This window comes from Xiphophorus couchianus, chromosome 22 (assembly GCF_001444195.1).
Source record: "Xiphophorus couchianus chromosome 22, X_couchianus-1.0, whole genome shotgun sequence".
Lineage (NCBI taxonomy): Eukaryota > Metazoa > Chordata > Actinopteri > Cyprinodontiformes > Poeciliidae > Xiphophorus > Xiphophorus couchianus.
Window position 1 is genome coordinate 21,941,918 of NC_040249.1, and position 17,904 is coordinate 21,959,821.

General features: G+C 36.8%; 1 protein-coding gene across 1 annotated transcript in view; it reads left to right on the top strand.

Annotated features, from left to right (window-relative positions):
- adgra1b (adhesion G protein-coupled receptor A1b) overlaps positions 1 to 17,904 on the top strand; it is a 198,753-nt gene that overhangs the window by 24,092 nt on the left and 156,757 nt on the right. The window contains exon 3 of the mRNA XM_028007742.1: positions 16,951 to 17,022. Coding sequence (XP_027863543.1) covers positions 16,951 to 17,022 — 72 coding nt within the window. The remainder of the gene's footprint in view (positions 1 to 16,950; positions 17,023 to 17,904) is intronic.

The following is a 17,904-nucleotide window of genomic DNA, read 5'->3' on the forward strand; positions in this document are numbered from 1 at the left end:
ACTTAAATCAAGCACTCTTAACTGCTTTGTCCTCCCCAGAGTCCTAGTAGCTGTCATCACGACAGCAGTATTGTGCTTTTAAGCGGTAAAAAGGCAAACAGGGAACATGGTGGGAATTAGGAGATCTTTATCAGTTTCTACCCTGCAGGAGACTCTCCAGTGTTTTTTAAACTCCTTCCTCTTGTGCTTGACTTGCACTGCAGCAGTAAAAAGTCTTAAAAGGGGATAAAATGGCACATTATATGAAAGACTAATGCGATGCAAGATCAGTGAGGTTTGACTGCGCGACTGACGAGCCATGTCCTTGTCGATGAGTCTTGTACCGCATGCAGAGTCCCAGAGGATTGCATTCATGAAGCCTGATTATAAGCTCTGTGTCGGTTGCCCCAGCTTTGCCCCCTGAAGTCATCTATTGATTGCTCTCACCTCCGTCCAGCGCAGTGATCGCTGATTTTCCACCTGATGGTGACACTGACATTGGCTACTGATTAGGAAATCAGAAGAGAGGCCAACACCACACAGAGCAGACAGCTTGATACCCCACTCTCCTTCAGTCAGTCATCCACATGGAAGCACACGCCTACACACACACACACACCCACACACACCCACAGGCTACAACGGTGACTGGTGTGAAAATTATGATAGTCAGTTTGGTCCCTGTCTCCCTGATTAGTTGACAGCTCAATCCACACTGGAATATTGTCAGTGGAATGATTGTGTCCACTTTCTTCTCCTCTTTGTGACGTTGGTGGACCTATCACATGATGTCACCCGTCTCTCTGGGTCTTATTAGTCACATTGAAAATATCTACTTTCATCCCTCCGGCTCCACTGCAGTAATGAATGGCTGGATTTTAAAGGCGCTCGGCCAAATGTTTGCTGTGGCCGCCCTTTCAGAGCAGCGCTTTGTGTGGCCTATGCCTCCCCTTGGCCCGCTCCATGGACGTGTTCTGTTCGTCCACCTTTCCCTCAGGCAGCCTTTGGCAGTAAGGCGCCAGCAGCCGATGCAAAGCCAGGTAGCCACAGTGAGTTGAAAGTGGCAGCCAGATGTTCCTTCGTCTGCCCCAACTGACCAACTTTCTGCTTGGACGGTTGGCTAGATGACTGGACAGGATGGTTGAGCTGAATTGGCAGCTGATTGACAAGTCTAATAGGGCATGTGTTTGCACCAGCACTGTAGCAGCTAGCCCCAGTACAGCTAAACAAACACACCTTTTAAAGCAGCAGTGGAAATTTAGCTTTTCTACAACATCTTTTGTATTTACCACTTGCATTAGTCAGACCGTTTTCTTATTTATTTATTTTTTCATCAGTCCTTCATTGTGAGGAATTATTTTCCTATCCAAACCTGATAGATGTAAAAGAAATTTAACTGTGCAGATCAGTCAACATAGATTTTTAACCAACTGTTACAGCCCTTGTTTGCTTTTTATGGGGTTGTGCCAGTCAAAACTGCAATTGGTGAGTGAGCATGTAGCATATGGTGATATACAGTGCTGAGCAAATGTCTTAGGTCATTATTATTCAAATGTATAGTTTGTGTCCAGTAAGTGAGATTTATCTTGTCAAACGTAGAAAACTTATTTAAAGCAGATTCTGAAAGTTTTCTCATCTGGAAACTGGAAATGGACTTCTTATCGATCTGTCCGTCTGTCCCAGTCTGAGCACACACATTAAATAAAACACCTTATAAATTTATTTTTATTTTTAATATTCTTATTTCTGTGGTCTTTTTTTTATTTGCTCTTCCATTTTATAGCATTAGCAGGTGCTCATGATGAGGAATTTCATTTTAACAGGGGTCTGAACACTTTTCAAAGCCAATGAAAATAAAGAAAAGTTTTATGTCCGAAGAAAACTCAGAAAGACTTTCTGTATATTTACTGATCAGGACCACTTTAACACTAGTCTGACAACTTAAATAACAAATAAAGCAAATCACTTTTGTACATTAGTGTTGCTAACATCAAGTTTAATAGTAACATTTAGCTGTCAGGTTGACATTAGCTACTCAACATGCTAGACACACAAAATTTGGAAAAATTTAAGTTGTAGATGTTTAATCCACAACCTTAAAAACATAGAAAGCATCACACAATGGTACAAGCATTAGCTAATCTTATATGTTCACCATTTTTATAATTTTTTTTTATTGGGACCATATTTAAAAAATAATCAGTACTCTCTGTTCCCTTTATGTTGGTTGCTGGATTTCTTTTTGCCTTTCAGCTTTCCGAGCACAAATGTCATAGGTTCTTATGATAATGTTTTATTATTCTCATCATAATTTTCCTCATCACCATCTGAGGTCACCATAAAATTTGAGTTCTCTGAGGAAAACGGCTTCCAAAGAGATTTATCTGGGTACAGCAGATAGTGTCTTCTTAAATGCAGGGCCCCTGTCTGTTGGATGATGGCCTGTATCCCCCCATATGGACACCGGCCCATTACCGTCAGCCAAAATGAGTCCCACAGGGGTAAAGCAAAAACAAAGCTCATCACTGTTCTCTGTTCAGTACACAGAGTCTCGCTTTATCAAAGGTTCCCACCGCAGAAGGCCTCACTGTTAAGGGCCTGTGTGGCATCGATGAGACTGGCATAGTTTTCAGTTCTCATGCTAATTCTGTCACATTTTGAAGCTTCTAAAAGACAATATTTTTTTAAATGGCAAATTTGGACTGAAAACACAATTTTAAAAATAAATGACTTAATCAGAAGGTCAGATTGTTGAAACAATGTCAAATATCCCATTAGCAGAAAACAAGATGTTTATTTTTCCATTGGCCCTGAACCTTAGCAAAACTTGTACAGATTCATTGTTTCACATGACATTAATTCATCCTTAACTGAAAGGAAATGCCATTTTTTCCCCTGTCTGCCTGACCAAACATTATTTATCTAGCCAGAGGTATTTGAAGTCCAGCTGGATGGACAGAAGTTGCTTCAACTCAGGACAAAAACAATATCAGAATTCTAGGTGGCATCTGCAATAGCTCATTCGGAGAAGTGGATATCAGATGTGCAAGGAGGCATCTTTCCAAAGTTTTGCAACTCTCATTTTTATAAAGAAAGTGACGTTTACTCAGTCTTCCTCATGAATGAGTGCCTGGGCGGTGATTGATGGAGGAGTGGTACATCACTGAAGGATGTATCCTTCCAATGGTGTTGCAGAAAAATGTATGTACAAATGCAAGACTATATGTTGAATATTTGGGAAAGTAATTATTAATTTGGCAACGATAAGCCAAAGTGAATGTTTCTTAGAAAGTGACAGGTCAGAGATTAATGGATGTTTTTGTTTGTTTAGTCAATCATATCTAATTTGCCTTTGTGTAGTAATTTACTATCAATAAGAATTGTAGAAAGTAGAAATGGAAAGAAAATCCAATATTTTTGACAAAAAGCGAGCTGGTTTCAGATTAGCACAATATGATAATCAATATGATAAAAATATAAAATTACCAATGTATTATGCTGGTTGCGTAAATGAGTATTAATGGTATATCCATGGCTACAAAGTGGCAATTAGTGACAAATTGAATTGGTTAAATCATGAATTTGGACATTTTCCTTGAAAAAAAAATTATTTAGGAAGTCTTTGATCATCTTTTATTAAAGACCCTTAACATAAGGTACATTTTTTGCTACTTAAAGTTAGATTTGCATTCAGTACTGTCTCTAAAAATGTTTTATTTTTTCTCTATTGATTGAATGTTTCTTTCCCCCTTTGTTTAACAAAAGACAAATATGATAAAGCCTTACATAAACCAAAGTTCTGTTTAGAAGTATAAATCATTTTATTTTGCTATCTAAATCTCTGACCAGGTTTGGAGAAACATTCAGGCATTTCTTGTTTCTCTCTTCTCTCCTTCTGCTGGATGTCGTTGATCACAGATTTTTGGCTGCTATTTAAAACAGTAGCAGATGAAGCCGGTAAACCTCAGTCATAATTTCTTCCCACCTTGTCCTTTGTTTCTTTTTTTCTGTTCAAACAAAAAAGCAAGAAAAAGCAGGATGGATTTAATCAAAGTCAAATAATTGTTTTCCTGTTTCTCCTTGACATTTTGGTTAGTTTTGGTACAATATCTCATAAATAGGACAGTGAAACTGCTGCTACAAAGAAATCTTCCTGATGATTTCAGACATTTACTGAGCTGTTTTTCTTTTCTTTTCACCACATCCTCTAAAATGGACTCAGACGGTTTCATGTGACTGTTTTTAAATGTTTTGACAGTACGCTTAAATGAGAGTGACTGCTTATTTTTCCTACTATTTTTGGAGCAATTGAAATGAAGAAAATCAGAGCAAATATTTTATTGGCCGAGGAGGAATAAGCTGCTCTCCGGCAGTGTTTGAAAAGTGTTTACTCATTGCTGAGAAATGGATTCAGACTGCAGAGATCTTTAACAACAAAAACGTCTTTGAGATAATTTCTTTCACAAACAGCCTGGGTAAACTCCAGAAATCCACTCTTATATTATAGAAGATTTATTTTGATTAGTATGCATAACTTAACATGTCGAATCACTTTGTGCTTTGTCTCTTGCCGTGTAGGTTAAAAAAAATAATTAGCACTGGAGTCATGTAGTCTTTCTTTATGTAATGTGTATAATAGGAAAACAAACATGGGAGACTCCATTGCCATTTGATGGTCTGGCAGTGGTAGTTACAAAGCTGTCAGTGTACACACATTCACTCACTTTAATTGGACTGACCTGTCTGGCTGTTTGCCTTCCTTCTCTTCTCGGTTAGCTTTTAGCACATATTTACCATTCATTATATAGTTATCCATCTCTGTTAGGGTTTAGGTGGATGGAAATAAGGGATAGGCCTTCATCTGCAAATTGACCCATGAATGTCCAACATTATTTCATGGATTTAGATTAACTTATATTGTGTGGGTTCACCTTTGCCTTCAGTGTGTTTGACGTCTTTTTTTGCCTGCCAAAGCTCCACAGTTATTTTATATATTTCATAATCATTAGGACATTGGTCATATCAATAAAATCTTTAGCAAAACACAGTGAAACATAAACCTAAGTGAAACATAAACCTCATTGGTAGATGTTTTTTTCACATTAATTAAAGGAAAAGAAAGTTTTATAAATTATTTAAAAAATATCTAAATGTCCCACTGGTTGTTATTAATATTTTATATGGCTTACTGCCCAGAGTGGTGTCCCAACAATGGGGCAGCATGATAACAATTATTAGACTGACTTTTTTGCAGAAAGAGGAAAGTGTTTTTCCTCTTGTTTTGCACAGTAAAAACTGGCTGGTAATATGGCTCTATGCTGTATCTGTCTGCTGGTGCTCAAGCTAAAATTTCATTCAAACATTCTTATTTAAACTTTAAGATCTATTTCACAGATTTGTAAGGACTCTGGACATTATGTTGAATCTTCTCTGGTTAAAACTTAGACAGGTCAAACCTGAGCTAAACATTAAAACAGAGAGGACAACTGGGACCGACTTATTCTACCTGAACTGCAGATTTTCTAAAATACAGTTTTTGATTTGTGAAAGTTGTACTTTATTTGTGAAAAACAGATGTGTTGTCCTTTGATTACATGAAAAGGTTTTTGTCACTTTTGCAAACCTAATATATTTAAGAGTTTCCAAGAGGTAAGTTTTAAAAACATAGTTTAAGTCTGATTCTTTAGCATTTTCCTGCCTCAAGGTTTGCAGATATTTTTACTGCTATGTTGTACAAAGTAAAAAAATTACACTTCAACTAAATTACTTTGTGCAAAAAAAGTTTTGTTCATTTTAAATGAAAAACATTACATCTTGCAATGATCCCTTGTTTGATATTCTAGCTAAATAATTTATCACTAACATTTTGATTGGAGTTGTATCCTTTATCTTCTAAGACTTAACTTTTAATTTTGCTGCTTTACACCAATGTACCAGTGGGAAGTTTGACATAAGACACATTAGTGGATATATGTTGTTGTCTCATTTCGCTGAGTGGACATATAAATTTAATACATAACGCAGCATCACTTTACATTTGGACTAGTGCCCAAGTAAGAGCACCAAGCTGCTCTTTTATTTATGCATGTGTTTCACACTGACCCTAAATGCATCTGATGGTATTTAAAAAATTATATCAGTGTTGAGAATTAATTGCTAATATTGAAAAGAAAGTTTACTAAGCACATCCTGCTGCTTTTTGTGTGAGTCTTGTGAATGAGTCTGTTTGCTTTAAGTGAGTCTGTGTGCTGTTCTAATTATTTGGAATAAATGGCTCTAACCCTTTTATTTATTTGGGCATTCACTTCAAACTATAATTTAGCTGCCTTAAAGCGGTAGATAACTTAAATAAGAATGTTTTTTGTGTATTTGTTAAAACTGTCACTATGTCCTGGCAGTATAAAATGAGATAATAAAAATAAATTTAGCTTCATATCTGCAGAAACACACAGATCCCAGTCAAAAACACCAAAGAGAGCCAGAAGGAAGTTTGTAGCACTGTCAATCAAGCCTATGTACGTGCTGCAGTGGTAATCGTCTTAACTTTTCCACAGAAGCTAACATCTAACGTCTTTTTTTTCTCCACTCTTGGTGGGTACAGCCAATCAGCACCAAGGAAAAGCAATTTTACTCCTGGATTGGCTGCTTTACAAATAGTTGTCAGAGGCATGTCAAAGTGCTGCAGGTATTTCAGCTCAGTTATGTTCCACAGAAATATTTCCGGACAGGTGAATCCGTGAAAACTAGGGATGTAACAATACCTAAAACTCATAAGATGAGACAGGAAACAGAGTTCACAAGAACGAGGTAGGACAAGATTTTATTTCAAGAAAATGTCAAAGATCACATTTATGCTCCTAAATGGTCTTTATTTTTGCATTTTTAAAGATTTTTACAAGTAAATCAAGACACCAATGTTTTTCTTTTGGCAGAAAAGCCAACATTTACCAGGCTTTTTGAGCTACAGTGCAACATTTGCCAGTTTCCAGTTACACGGCATACACTGTGATTGTGATGTAGCTCACCGTACCCATAGACATCCAGGAAGTCGGTTGTTATGGCAATGATTATTGTCCCTGCAAATAGTCGGGGGTCCACTGTAATCGGATCCACTTTAAGCATTTGGCAATGGCAGCAATGGGCAGAGAGGAATTCTTCATCAGTGCAGATAGAGCATCTACTGTAGATGAGGTTAAGTAACGTTACTATTGAGTCATTGCTCTGACCCTTGAGTGACATTTAATTTCCATAGCAATGATGCATATGCAACTAATGATAAAATATTTTTAGATGCTGGATTTTTATTCAGTTCTGCTCATGTAACTCATGTGTCTTTATCGTTCATCTCTGAGGCAGAAGGCAAATGCACAACAGTCTGACAGTGGAATTACGAAGTATAAACAAACAGAGCACTTGCTAAAATCTTTGGCATTATTCTTACATTCATTGTCAAACAATCAGAGAAGGAGAATCATGCTTGTCTTCTCAGATGCACTGGTGATGAGTCAAAAGTGGGCAGATATAAGTGAAAGAGTTCAGATACACCCCAAAGGGAGAAAAGGGGAAAAGAAGTTAGAAAAGAAAAGAAGAAAAAAATTAAAATAAAACCTCAAAAACATGGCATAAAGACATCTAAACCACATATAAGCCTCTAATATTGTTAAAACAGTTCAACCATAACATATTAAATATACCTAAGCTCTCCAAGCATGAATTATTTTTATAACTAGTGTAATATTTCCGTACCAGCCTTTAGATAAAACTGCAAACCTCAGATCTAAATTTTGCCCTTTCAGTGACAGATAATGAATATGCTGCTGTCCTCAGAGTCACTTTGCTCAGAAAACTTTGTGCAGGCTTAGATATATGGTGCAGTTGAACAGAACTGGGAAGCACTTCAGTAGCTTTTTAAACATTAAGTACAAATTGTGCAGTTTATACAGTGAGCCGCTACCGCTCCTCAAACAAGCGCCGCATGGGAGTCGAAAATGGTCATTGTTTAAACATTCATCTCATTTGAGCGACTCCAGCTGTTTCCACAGATATGAAGGTCTGGCCTCCACGCTGTGGTTATATTCTGTTTATATGTGTGAAGGAGTGTTATAAATACTCAAATACTCACCACATTTTTGTTTACTTCAGCTTAAAAAGAAAAATAGTGTTTTGTAATACGTTTCCTTAGTTGCATCTTTGAAAGATTTAATCCTGCTGTTGTCAGCTGGTGCAGAATAGTAAACGTTTTTTCATTTTTATAATACAAACTTTCTCTACTAACATTTTTCTTTGCTGCAAAATTGAGAATTATTCGTTTTAGCTTTGGTTTAATTGCTGAACTTAATGTCAGAGTTTGTGCTTTTGAGTGCATCTGCTTAATGTGTCATCATTTGCTTTTGTGCCATCCTGCTAACAGCTGTTCTCTGTTTTGTGTGTTGATGTTAATTAGTTTTCTGCCTGCTGGGTTAGACCTTAGAGATTGATACTTTGCTCCGCTGGGATTGCATCATGGACGTGTTTCTAGCAGATGGATCCACTTACAGTCGAAAACTCATTATTGCAGTATCATCCTCTTACCTTTTAAAAATTAGGAAAAAATTAAACCTTTTAATATGATATTCATTTAGTGGGGGAAAAAAACTCCCATCAGTTAATTATCAGAAGCAATTGTTTCTGGTCTTACTGAAGTTGGCGCTTTGTACAACCCTCTTCTGCCGTTAGGTCATCACTTCTGAAACATTTCACAAGGTTGGAATTAGAGCTGCAAAATATATTGCAAATTCCTTGTTTTCACACTCTTACGGTATGTAATGTAAATGTATGTTTTACTAAAAAGTGCTTGAAATGCAATTATCATCTATGTTGGCACCTTGCATTTAATCTTCCTATCAATCAAATCAATCAAATTTTATTTGCACAGCACATTTCAGCAGCAAGGCGTTTCAAAGTGCTTTACCTCATATCAAACACAGAAACACAATGCAACATAAAATCAAACAAAACACGACGTTGTCAAGAAAATCCGAGCTCATCCCACTTCCCCATGCTGGAGATTTTAGTTTAACAGTAATAATAAATAAAGTTATCTTTAAAATGAATCACTCAAGTGACATCAAGGCCCAGCAGTAGACTTAAGTGTCAATTAAGTTAGTTTAACAGTAATAATAAATAAAGTTATCTTTAAAATGAATCACTCAAGTGACATCAAGGCCCAGCAGTAGACTTAAGTGTCAATAAAATAAATCTAGTTGTGTGTGTTGTTTTTGTCTCATGCAAACTTTGCTTTAATTCTACTTTTTTCTATCTAATCATAAGAAATCATAGTCAGTCAGAGAGAGTCATTAAACAGGAAAAGCAGGTTTCCTGGAAAAAGAGGAAGTTTCCAGCCTGCAGATTTATAAAAATAGCTGAGACTATTTCTTAGTTTAAAGCATGAAAGTTTTAAAGAATGAAATCTAAACATTATTAGTAATTGGATAAGATTCAAAGTAAAATACTTATATTAATATTGGTTTAATTGTAATAATACTTACACTTACATTTGTGAGAACACTTACAAGAAAAACAAGTAACTGTAACTTTGGTATTATATAATTAGAATCATGGATTATTCTTGGTTTCTTTTCAGAAAAACATCTGTAATAACTCACATTAAGATTATAATAAATATAATTAATAAGTTATAGTTATAAAATTATAAATGAATGCTAAATCAGAGAAGCTAAAGAAAATAAATGTGATATAAATGTGATTTTGACATTGAACTTGAAATGGTGTAATAGGTTGTAAAACTGCAATTAAACATCACTGATATGTTGGAGGTAGATGGTAGGTGAAAGGTGACAGGAAGGGAAAAAGGGGAACTAACAGGAGAGCAGAGATGATCAGCACCTTATATGGAAACAGGAGGTTGAGCAGCCCTGAGACATTGGCACAGACATCATGACATGATGTCTCTTAAGACAGTGACGGATATGAGATCATCTGTCTAAGCAGACAGATGAACCCTATATAAGGTGGGTGCAAAAGAGGAACTGTTCGTTGGATCCTCCGGGCAGCTTCGAGCCAAGAGATGGACAAAGAACTCTGCAGCTGAAGAAGAGCCGGGGCCACGGAGCCGGAGACTGTCCTGCACATGGAGACCAACCCGTCTGGCCCACAATCTGTGGCTTCGAATCGCACTTCTCTCATCGGCTGGGTTCTGACCCCAAAGACAAAGATGAAGACAAAGACAAGGAAGAAGAACTGGTGCCTTTTTTCCTGCCAGCACCAAGTCCTGTGTGACCTCAGCATCCATGCGGAGAGGAGGCTCATCAGACCTGCGGAGATCCTGGCCTTCATCGATCAACATCTTCCTCCTGTTGCAACACCTTCTTCATCATCGTGCCAGGTCTGGGGTTCGAGGCGCCAAACTCCGTCCGTCTCGCTCTAAGGTTCCTTTTTTAGTTCTCAGTGTCAGCAGTAGGGAAAGATAGACTAGATGACTGATTTTACTTATTTGATTATTTCTGCTACTGAATTAAGCTGTACTGACCCTTGCAAAAATGCCTTACTAATAAAATATTTAGCATAAAGAAAATCTAAAGATGTTGTGGACATTCAGTTAATGAGTCACCTTAAAGTTCTTTGATGGTTGTAAAATAGCTGTGATGTTTGATTCTGGAGAGGAAAAAGTGGAAAATGTTTTTAGGTTGCTGGTAGCCCATATTTAAAACAACATCCTTGGGACTCGACCGAGTCACTAAAACCTACCTGGTTCAATAACAAATGCAAGTTGCAAAATAGAGAACGAGCGACCGTTAACAGGTGTGCTCTGTGAAACTAGTTGGCTGTAGGCTGCTCAGTCTGGCTAATTCACAGGGGGAAGAAGGGTGGGACACCTGGATGTAGGCCGTCAGATAACCAGGCGAATCGTTTCTCGAAACCAGCTTAAACAGAGTTTACTTCAGTTCTGGACAGGGTAAATCCCAGCAGATTTAGGAAACTCAACGGACCCGTTAGACGGAGAGCTGGTAGCACATCTCCCCTCTCAGAAGAGGAAGTACGAGAGTGAGAGAGTAGAGACAGAAAGGAGGGGGGGGGTGTTGCGCAACAACAACGTTAAGTCAAGTTCCATCAATAAATTTGTAATTGATTACGTTTCAAATGCAATCCTAAACAGGTGGGTTTGCATCCATAAAAGGTTTACCTGTTACACTCCTACTGTGTTATATGGAACAAAATACCTGTTGCTATTTTTATTCCCACTCACGCTCACAATCACACAGTTTAAAACGATGTAGACGGCATTTTAATGGGCTTCTGGCACAAGGCCCCGTACACCTCTTTCATGGAATTGCCTGTAATATGTGGTAATCCTTTCTTAATGCAGAAAAAAATGTTTTAGGAGGACTTTAAGTTGTCCTGGTAAAGTTAACTAAACTGCAACTAATTTATTTCCTTGCTAAAAAAAAAAGAAAAAAAAAAAGCTGATGTCAGTGCATGCAACTTTTTTGAATAAAAAATTATGTTGAGATGGAAATAGTGACTTTTTTTTTTCCTCTGGAAAGACAACTTACTATCAAATTTCTTTATCACAAGATGTATCACCAGAACTTTCACCAAAAACATTCCCTGTTGCATATTGCACATGATAGTAGGTCTTAGAAGGCTGTAGTCATAATATGCAGAGAAAGTGAAGTTTGATTACTCCTCTTTGCATGATCCTCCTGGATTATCCAGAGTCCTGTGCTGTTACTCATACTTTTTTCTCTTCAGGCCACCATGTGTAAATGAAACCACAAAGACCACTGGAAATGATGTAGTGTGCATGCCAGTCCTGTAGGGGGCAGTGAAGCTTTAACGTTATGATCCAGAGGCATTTTCACAATTCTTTGCTTGTAGAGATGAACATATGATCTGGTGCATGTAATCTTCACATCTTTGTTGACTGTGTGGCAGCTTTTGCTTTAGCACAACTAATAATCAGAAGATGTGGCGCAGTAGCACAGACAAAAACACGGAGGGCCGCCATTGTTGCTGTGCGCTGGTGAAAACTGGGCCCACGTGTGCGAATGCAAGATTATGTGACGCCATCAGTTCCTAATGTTTTTTATTTACTTTAACTTAAAGTAAACATTGCATTTTGGAACCCCTTGTCAAACCTTTGCGTCTTTGTCCGGCAAAACGTTTGTTACCATAGAAACGAGGGACCAAGACGTTAACTCTTCAGCCGTTGTTAGTAAATAGGGTTGAAAGCACAAAGTTCTAGTTCTTACCCTTACCTGCACTATGAATTACTATTGGGAAGTTGTGGGTTTGATTCCACTTCTCTAGCACCACATATTGATGTGTTTCTGGGCAAAATATATTCTCACACGTTTGCTGGCATATTTGGTATATACAGCATAATTCAGGGGTACTAAACCACACACCACAGGTCCCACCATTCCAGCTTCTGTTTAAAAGATGTACAACTCATGCCAAAGCTTTGAATACAAAGGTTTTCTCATTGGCATTTTTTAAATGCAGTTTTTATGCTAAATATAGGATCTGATCTCGGCATATTCAAAATGCTTTAACTTGAACAAAGTGTTGTTTTTGGTCATAGTGTTGTATAAGCTGATGTAAAATAAAGAACTCATAGCAACTGTAAGTTATATTCCTGCTTTTCTTGCACATATGATAATTACATAACATTCATCAAGTTATTGATTTTTCTCTTTATTTGCATTCTTGTCAGCTGCAGTGCTGCTAATTCTAAGACACAGGCTCTGAGAAATGGAGTTATTAGAGGTTAAAAACATTTCTGAATACAAAGGTAGTTTCTCACTGCTGCCGTTTCCTCTGTAGCTTTTTCTGAAACATTTGAAAAATGGTGCTTTAACATAATTGCTTTGTTACATTGTACAAGCCTTTAATTTCGGTGTTGAAGTTAGACATCAGTCAATGTAGATATACTGCCATGATTTAGACCTAAACATTTTGTTTAGGTTTAGATAATGAAACACTGCCTGGTGTAAAAGTGAGTGTAGCAAATGATACTAAAACACCAGATGCCAGGAAATGAAAAAAAAAAGTAGGCTGCCTTATAAGATCCACAATATAATATGTTTTTTTTTAGTTATGAAATTGATGCAACAAAATCAATATACAGGAAAAAAAATTTCTTCATTTGAGAGCTAAATCTTGAGAAAACAGTGATGACTATGAATTATTTGCATATTGGTACTGAGCTTGCAGACGGAAACAACACATTTAATCTAACGTGTAGCTTGGCATTTGAGCTGCACAAACTGTGTACTGTTTTTCTTATTTCACCAGAGATGAAATACAGTTTGCTGTGATAAAAGTAAAATGTCAGTTGTCCAGCATAAATTATAATTTTCGACCACAAATAAACATTCTTAAGCAGCAGTACCACTTTTGAGCTTCTTTCATAAGGGAGAGAAGTCGTACTGCTGACACAATGCTTCCGAGGAACCTGAGGAACAGAGTGTAAGTTGGATTTGTAGAATATTGGATTTCTGGGAAATGTTGAGAAACATTTCAGTATAAGAGTTTTCTTTTATTATATAAACCTGCCTTTTTAATCTAGAAGACACTGAACCTTTTAGACATTACTTAGATATATTTCTTCAACAAATAATGTTCACTGGCTTTCTGTCACAAACAGGAATTAATTATTTATATGCAGCACCTTTTTGATGCTGACTGATCAAACTTGCACAGTTCTGTTTTGTGGACAGTTTTTTTTTAGTTTGTGCTTTTTAAGAGCCCCAAATCAATTTTCTATTTCGGACAATATAAGGACCATTAGCCATTTGAGTCAACTTTACTTTTTGTACCTGAGCAATTGAGAGAAATTTAACACCAAACAATAAGTACACCAGAAAATGACAAAAGAAAGCATCTTTCTGTTACCTGGAAACTTTCCCAGATGCTGGAACTCTTTGTTGCACCTTTGAAAAGCATGGACTGTGACTCCACCGACTTTTCTCTTCAGTTATTGTTACTCTAACAATTCAACACAGCTTCTACCACTCCAAATGCTTTCACAAAACAAGCAGAACTGTTCTGTTTTCTTTCTCTCAACACTAAAACAGCTAAGAAGAACCAAAGCATGACTTTTATCAACATTGTACCAGAGGACCAGCCTGATATCTAATGCAAGAATGGTGTCTGGATTGGGTTTGATGCATATATTTACATGATCTAATCCTGTCTCTAGTAATATATTCTATTTATTGCATGAGATATCTCTTTGCAGATGGAGTTTCTAAAGAACAATTACTTTTCTTTATTCAGCACCAAACACTAAGGAGTTTACTGACAGAGGATGTTACGGATCATTTCTGATCATTAATCATGGAAAAGGATGTAAAATCCACTTTCAGAAAGTTTCCTCTGATTGTTCAAGGCTTTGGCACCCATACTGTTGTATTATAGTGTGAACTCTACCCGCCCTGGTCCAGGTAATGACATGCAATCATAGTTCATATTTATTTGAAAAGCTTTGCTGGCACAGATCAGTCAGATGCTAATGGTGTTACCCTCGGCGCCAAAGTTTATTTTATGTGGTTTCATGAAATCTTCAAAACAAAAATGGTGTCAGTTCCTCAGTGCAAAGATGTTTTTGTTCTACAACTGAGTCAGAAAAGAGAATATGTAAGAATCTTATCTAAACATTTAAAACAGTTGTTTTCTTATGATAAGGAATCCATCTTATCTTAATAATGCTCCTACAGTCATGCATTGTCTTTGTGCAGACTCACGTAGCAGTGACCTCTGCCCCATGTTAAGGCAATAAATCGATGAGTGGCAAGAATTTTGAGTATTCAGCACATTCAGGGATGGCAAAGCGCTGAGCTGCATGATGGTTCAGAATAAAAGACGGTGCTCCAGGCCTAACCACTTGGCCCACTTGCTTTTTTTGTAGCATATTATGTACGATCAAAGAGAGAGGTAGGTGCGAACAGAGTGGGAGATAGCCTCTGACTGACCTGACCAGACCTGGTGCTCAGTTTCTCAGGAGGACAACTTTCCTGTCCTTTCCAAAGTATGCAGTTAGAATAGGAGCTCCAGGAGACTGCCTATTAAAATTCCTCGGTGATTCTGCTAAAAAGTCAATCAGCAAAAAGAACTACTCTTCTCAGCTTCAAGGTCAAACCATAAGTGATTTTTTTTTAGATATAGAACTTTTGAAAATCGTAAAATAAATGTATGAGGTGTGTGTCATTCATTCGTCTTCCCTCACATTTAAGCAGTAGCCGAATGGTTACTTGGGAGTCCTGACATTTCAAGTCCAAAGTACCTTTTGTCTTGGAGTAGACAACAAATCACACATCATTAGCCATAAAGTTAAATGTTATACTTCTAAAGGAGGCCTTTCATTTTTATTAATATACATGCTTTACATTTTCTACACTAGCATTACTTCCTGGAAAGTAACAGCTTTCCAGGAACTCCAGCTAGCAGTCGACAGATGCTTAATTGCTCAACAATGTATGTCTTGGTCACTGCTTATTGATATTTATATGACAATGTTTTTTGTTGACTCATGCATCAGAGGAAGAGTTCAGTCATTCAGTTGTAGTCAGAAGTTTGTATTACACATCTGCAATGATATTTAAAAATAAGAGTTGGGTGCGTAATTAAATTTCCTTTGGGAAGCTGTGTCTCGACCACAAGCTTTCTGTATTCATAAACAAGTTTCTGACACAATTACCAATAAATATTTGACAATTTTTTAATCCACAGCTTATTATAGTTGAGGTTCAAAACCAATATCAGAGTTCTGATGGAATAACCGACTGTGTGTGTGTTTTAACAATATATCTGATTATTTGAAAAAAAAAAAAAAAGTTTATTATTCCATCTACTTTGTAGAGTTAATCACTGGAAAACAGCCAAAGCCCATAACATGATGCTGCAATATTCTTCAGTTTGAACCCCTAATCTTGTCTAAAAACAAACTTTTTGTCATTATGTCCAAATTATTACATTTCTGTTTAGTCTGACTATGTTTTCTTCAGAAGGTAAACCAGTTTGACAAAAATTCAGTCAAGCTTGATGGTATCAGTTTTGGATCTGGGGTTTATTTCTCTTCATCTGCACTCTGTCTGCTGCAATGACCATGATTCTAAATATGCATTAAATCTGGCCAACATGAAGTAGGTGGACAATTTTAATCTCAGCTGTAGTACAAATGTGTAGTTTAGAAACTGATTTCATTTAACTCTTCAAATTTTGGCAAAGGGTAGCTACTGTAGAGTTATCATAGAAGTCAATAGTAGATTAATGCACATGACTAGTTGATGTTAATATCCAACCAAGTCAATAACTTTTATTTTCACATTAAGTATCTATTACTTTGTTTGTTGGGAAAAGTAACCCAGAAAAGAAGAGTCTGAACTGTTGCTCAGTTTTTGAAAGCACAACCAGTCTTCTGCTCCTCATCACACAGAGTATACAGGGCAAAGTTAAAGGAAACCAGGGACACAATTTCAGGAAGTTTTCCTTGGCCTCCAAATAAAAACCAGAGAGGAGATTTTTCTGAGATCCATTTTTAGTATTGTGAGAGCTCTGGGGTAGGCGGGGTGGGTGGACAAGGAGTGCTGGTCTGGAACTGCCACATGTGTGTTTTTGCCTCTGTGCTGGATGTGGTTTGGATCTCCAGCTAGCAGGAAATGGTCTGTGTGGTCTAGCTAACAGGTGCAAGTTAACTTACTGAAGCATGACACCAGCATTTCCAGCAAATTATGTCTGTTAAAATAGCAAAATTCTCTGCTTTAATTAGAGTTCTTGAACGTTTCAAAGCTCCCTTTATTCCCAAATAATAGCTAAACATACTGAATGGGCTTGACCGGGTTTGTATAGTCTGCAAACAGAAGGTCACTAGATTTCATCTGACAGCTCTTTTCTCACCTGTGATCAAATGGATGGATAAATGTTTAGTATAGTCATGTCTGACTCTTTCTGTGTGTCTCTCTCCTCCAGGTACCTGAAGAATAACCTGATAAGTACAGTGGAGCCTGGGGCTTTCCGTGGTCTTTTGGCCTTGAGGAAACTGTAAGTGTGATTAAGCTCTGAAATAGCCTGATACAAGGAATCCTGAAAAAAAAAGAATAGATGTGAAGTTTAGTTTTTATTTCTGTGTTGGGAATGAGTTTTATCCCTGAGTGATCCCACAGATCTTCAGCATTTGCTGGATCCTTTAGTTAAGTCATGCAGAATACAATAGAAGTAGTTATTATTTTTTTATAATCTGCAGTTTAACTTTGAAAAAAATACCACACTATTGTTAAAAATAAAGTTAACTCATATTTAAGACACAAATTAGTTGTTCCTATTGCTGCTAAAATAATAAAAATATATTACTGTTATGTCTAACCTTTGTGTAATTATTTTGGGTTTGACAAAAAGACTTTAATAAAATTCACAAAATGAAAAACACAAGTGAAGTGAATAAAAATACATTAAAGTTTGTGGTGGCAATGTGACAAGATGAAAAGTTCAAGGGGTTTGAATAAGTTTGCAAAACACTGTGTGATGTTCCCTAGCTGCTTCTGAATTTGTCATGGCGTATCGATGCATCGCTCAATTGTTACACATTAGACAACAAAATATATTTTTTATTAGCAGTCTTTGCACAGTGCAGATTTTTGATATGTCCGATCAATGACTTAACTGGTCCAAAATATTCCAAATAATCTCTAATATTAATTTAGATGAACCTACCATCTATCCTAAAAAGTTATTCCCTTTTGGATTATGTGTTTTAGAATGTTTCTGAGTGTTTTTATAATCATAAAAATGGCAACAGTTATAAATCAAATATTTTTTTCTTACCTTTTTTTGAAGATAGCTTTGACTTTATTGTCAAAGCTGAAGTTCTTATACCGTTTTTGATCTGAGCCAAAGAAAAATAACAAAGTGTTTTGTTTCACCTGC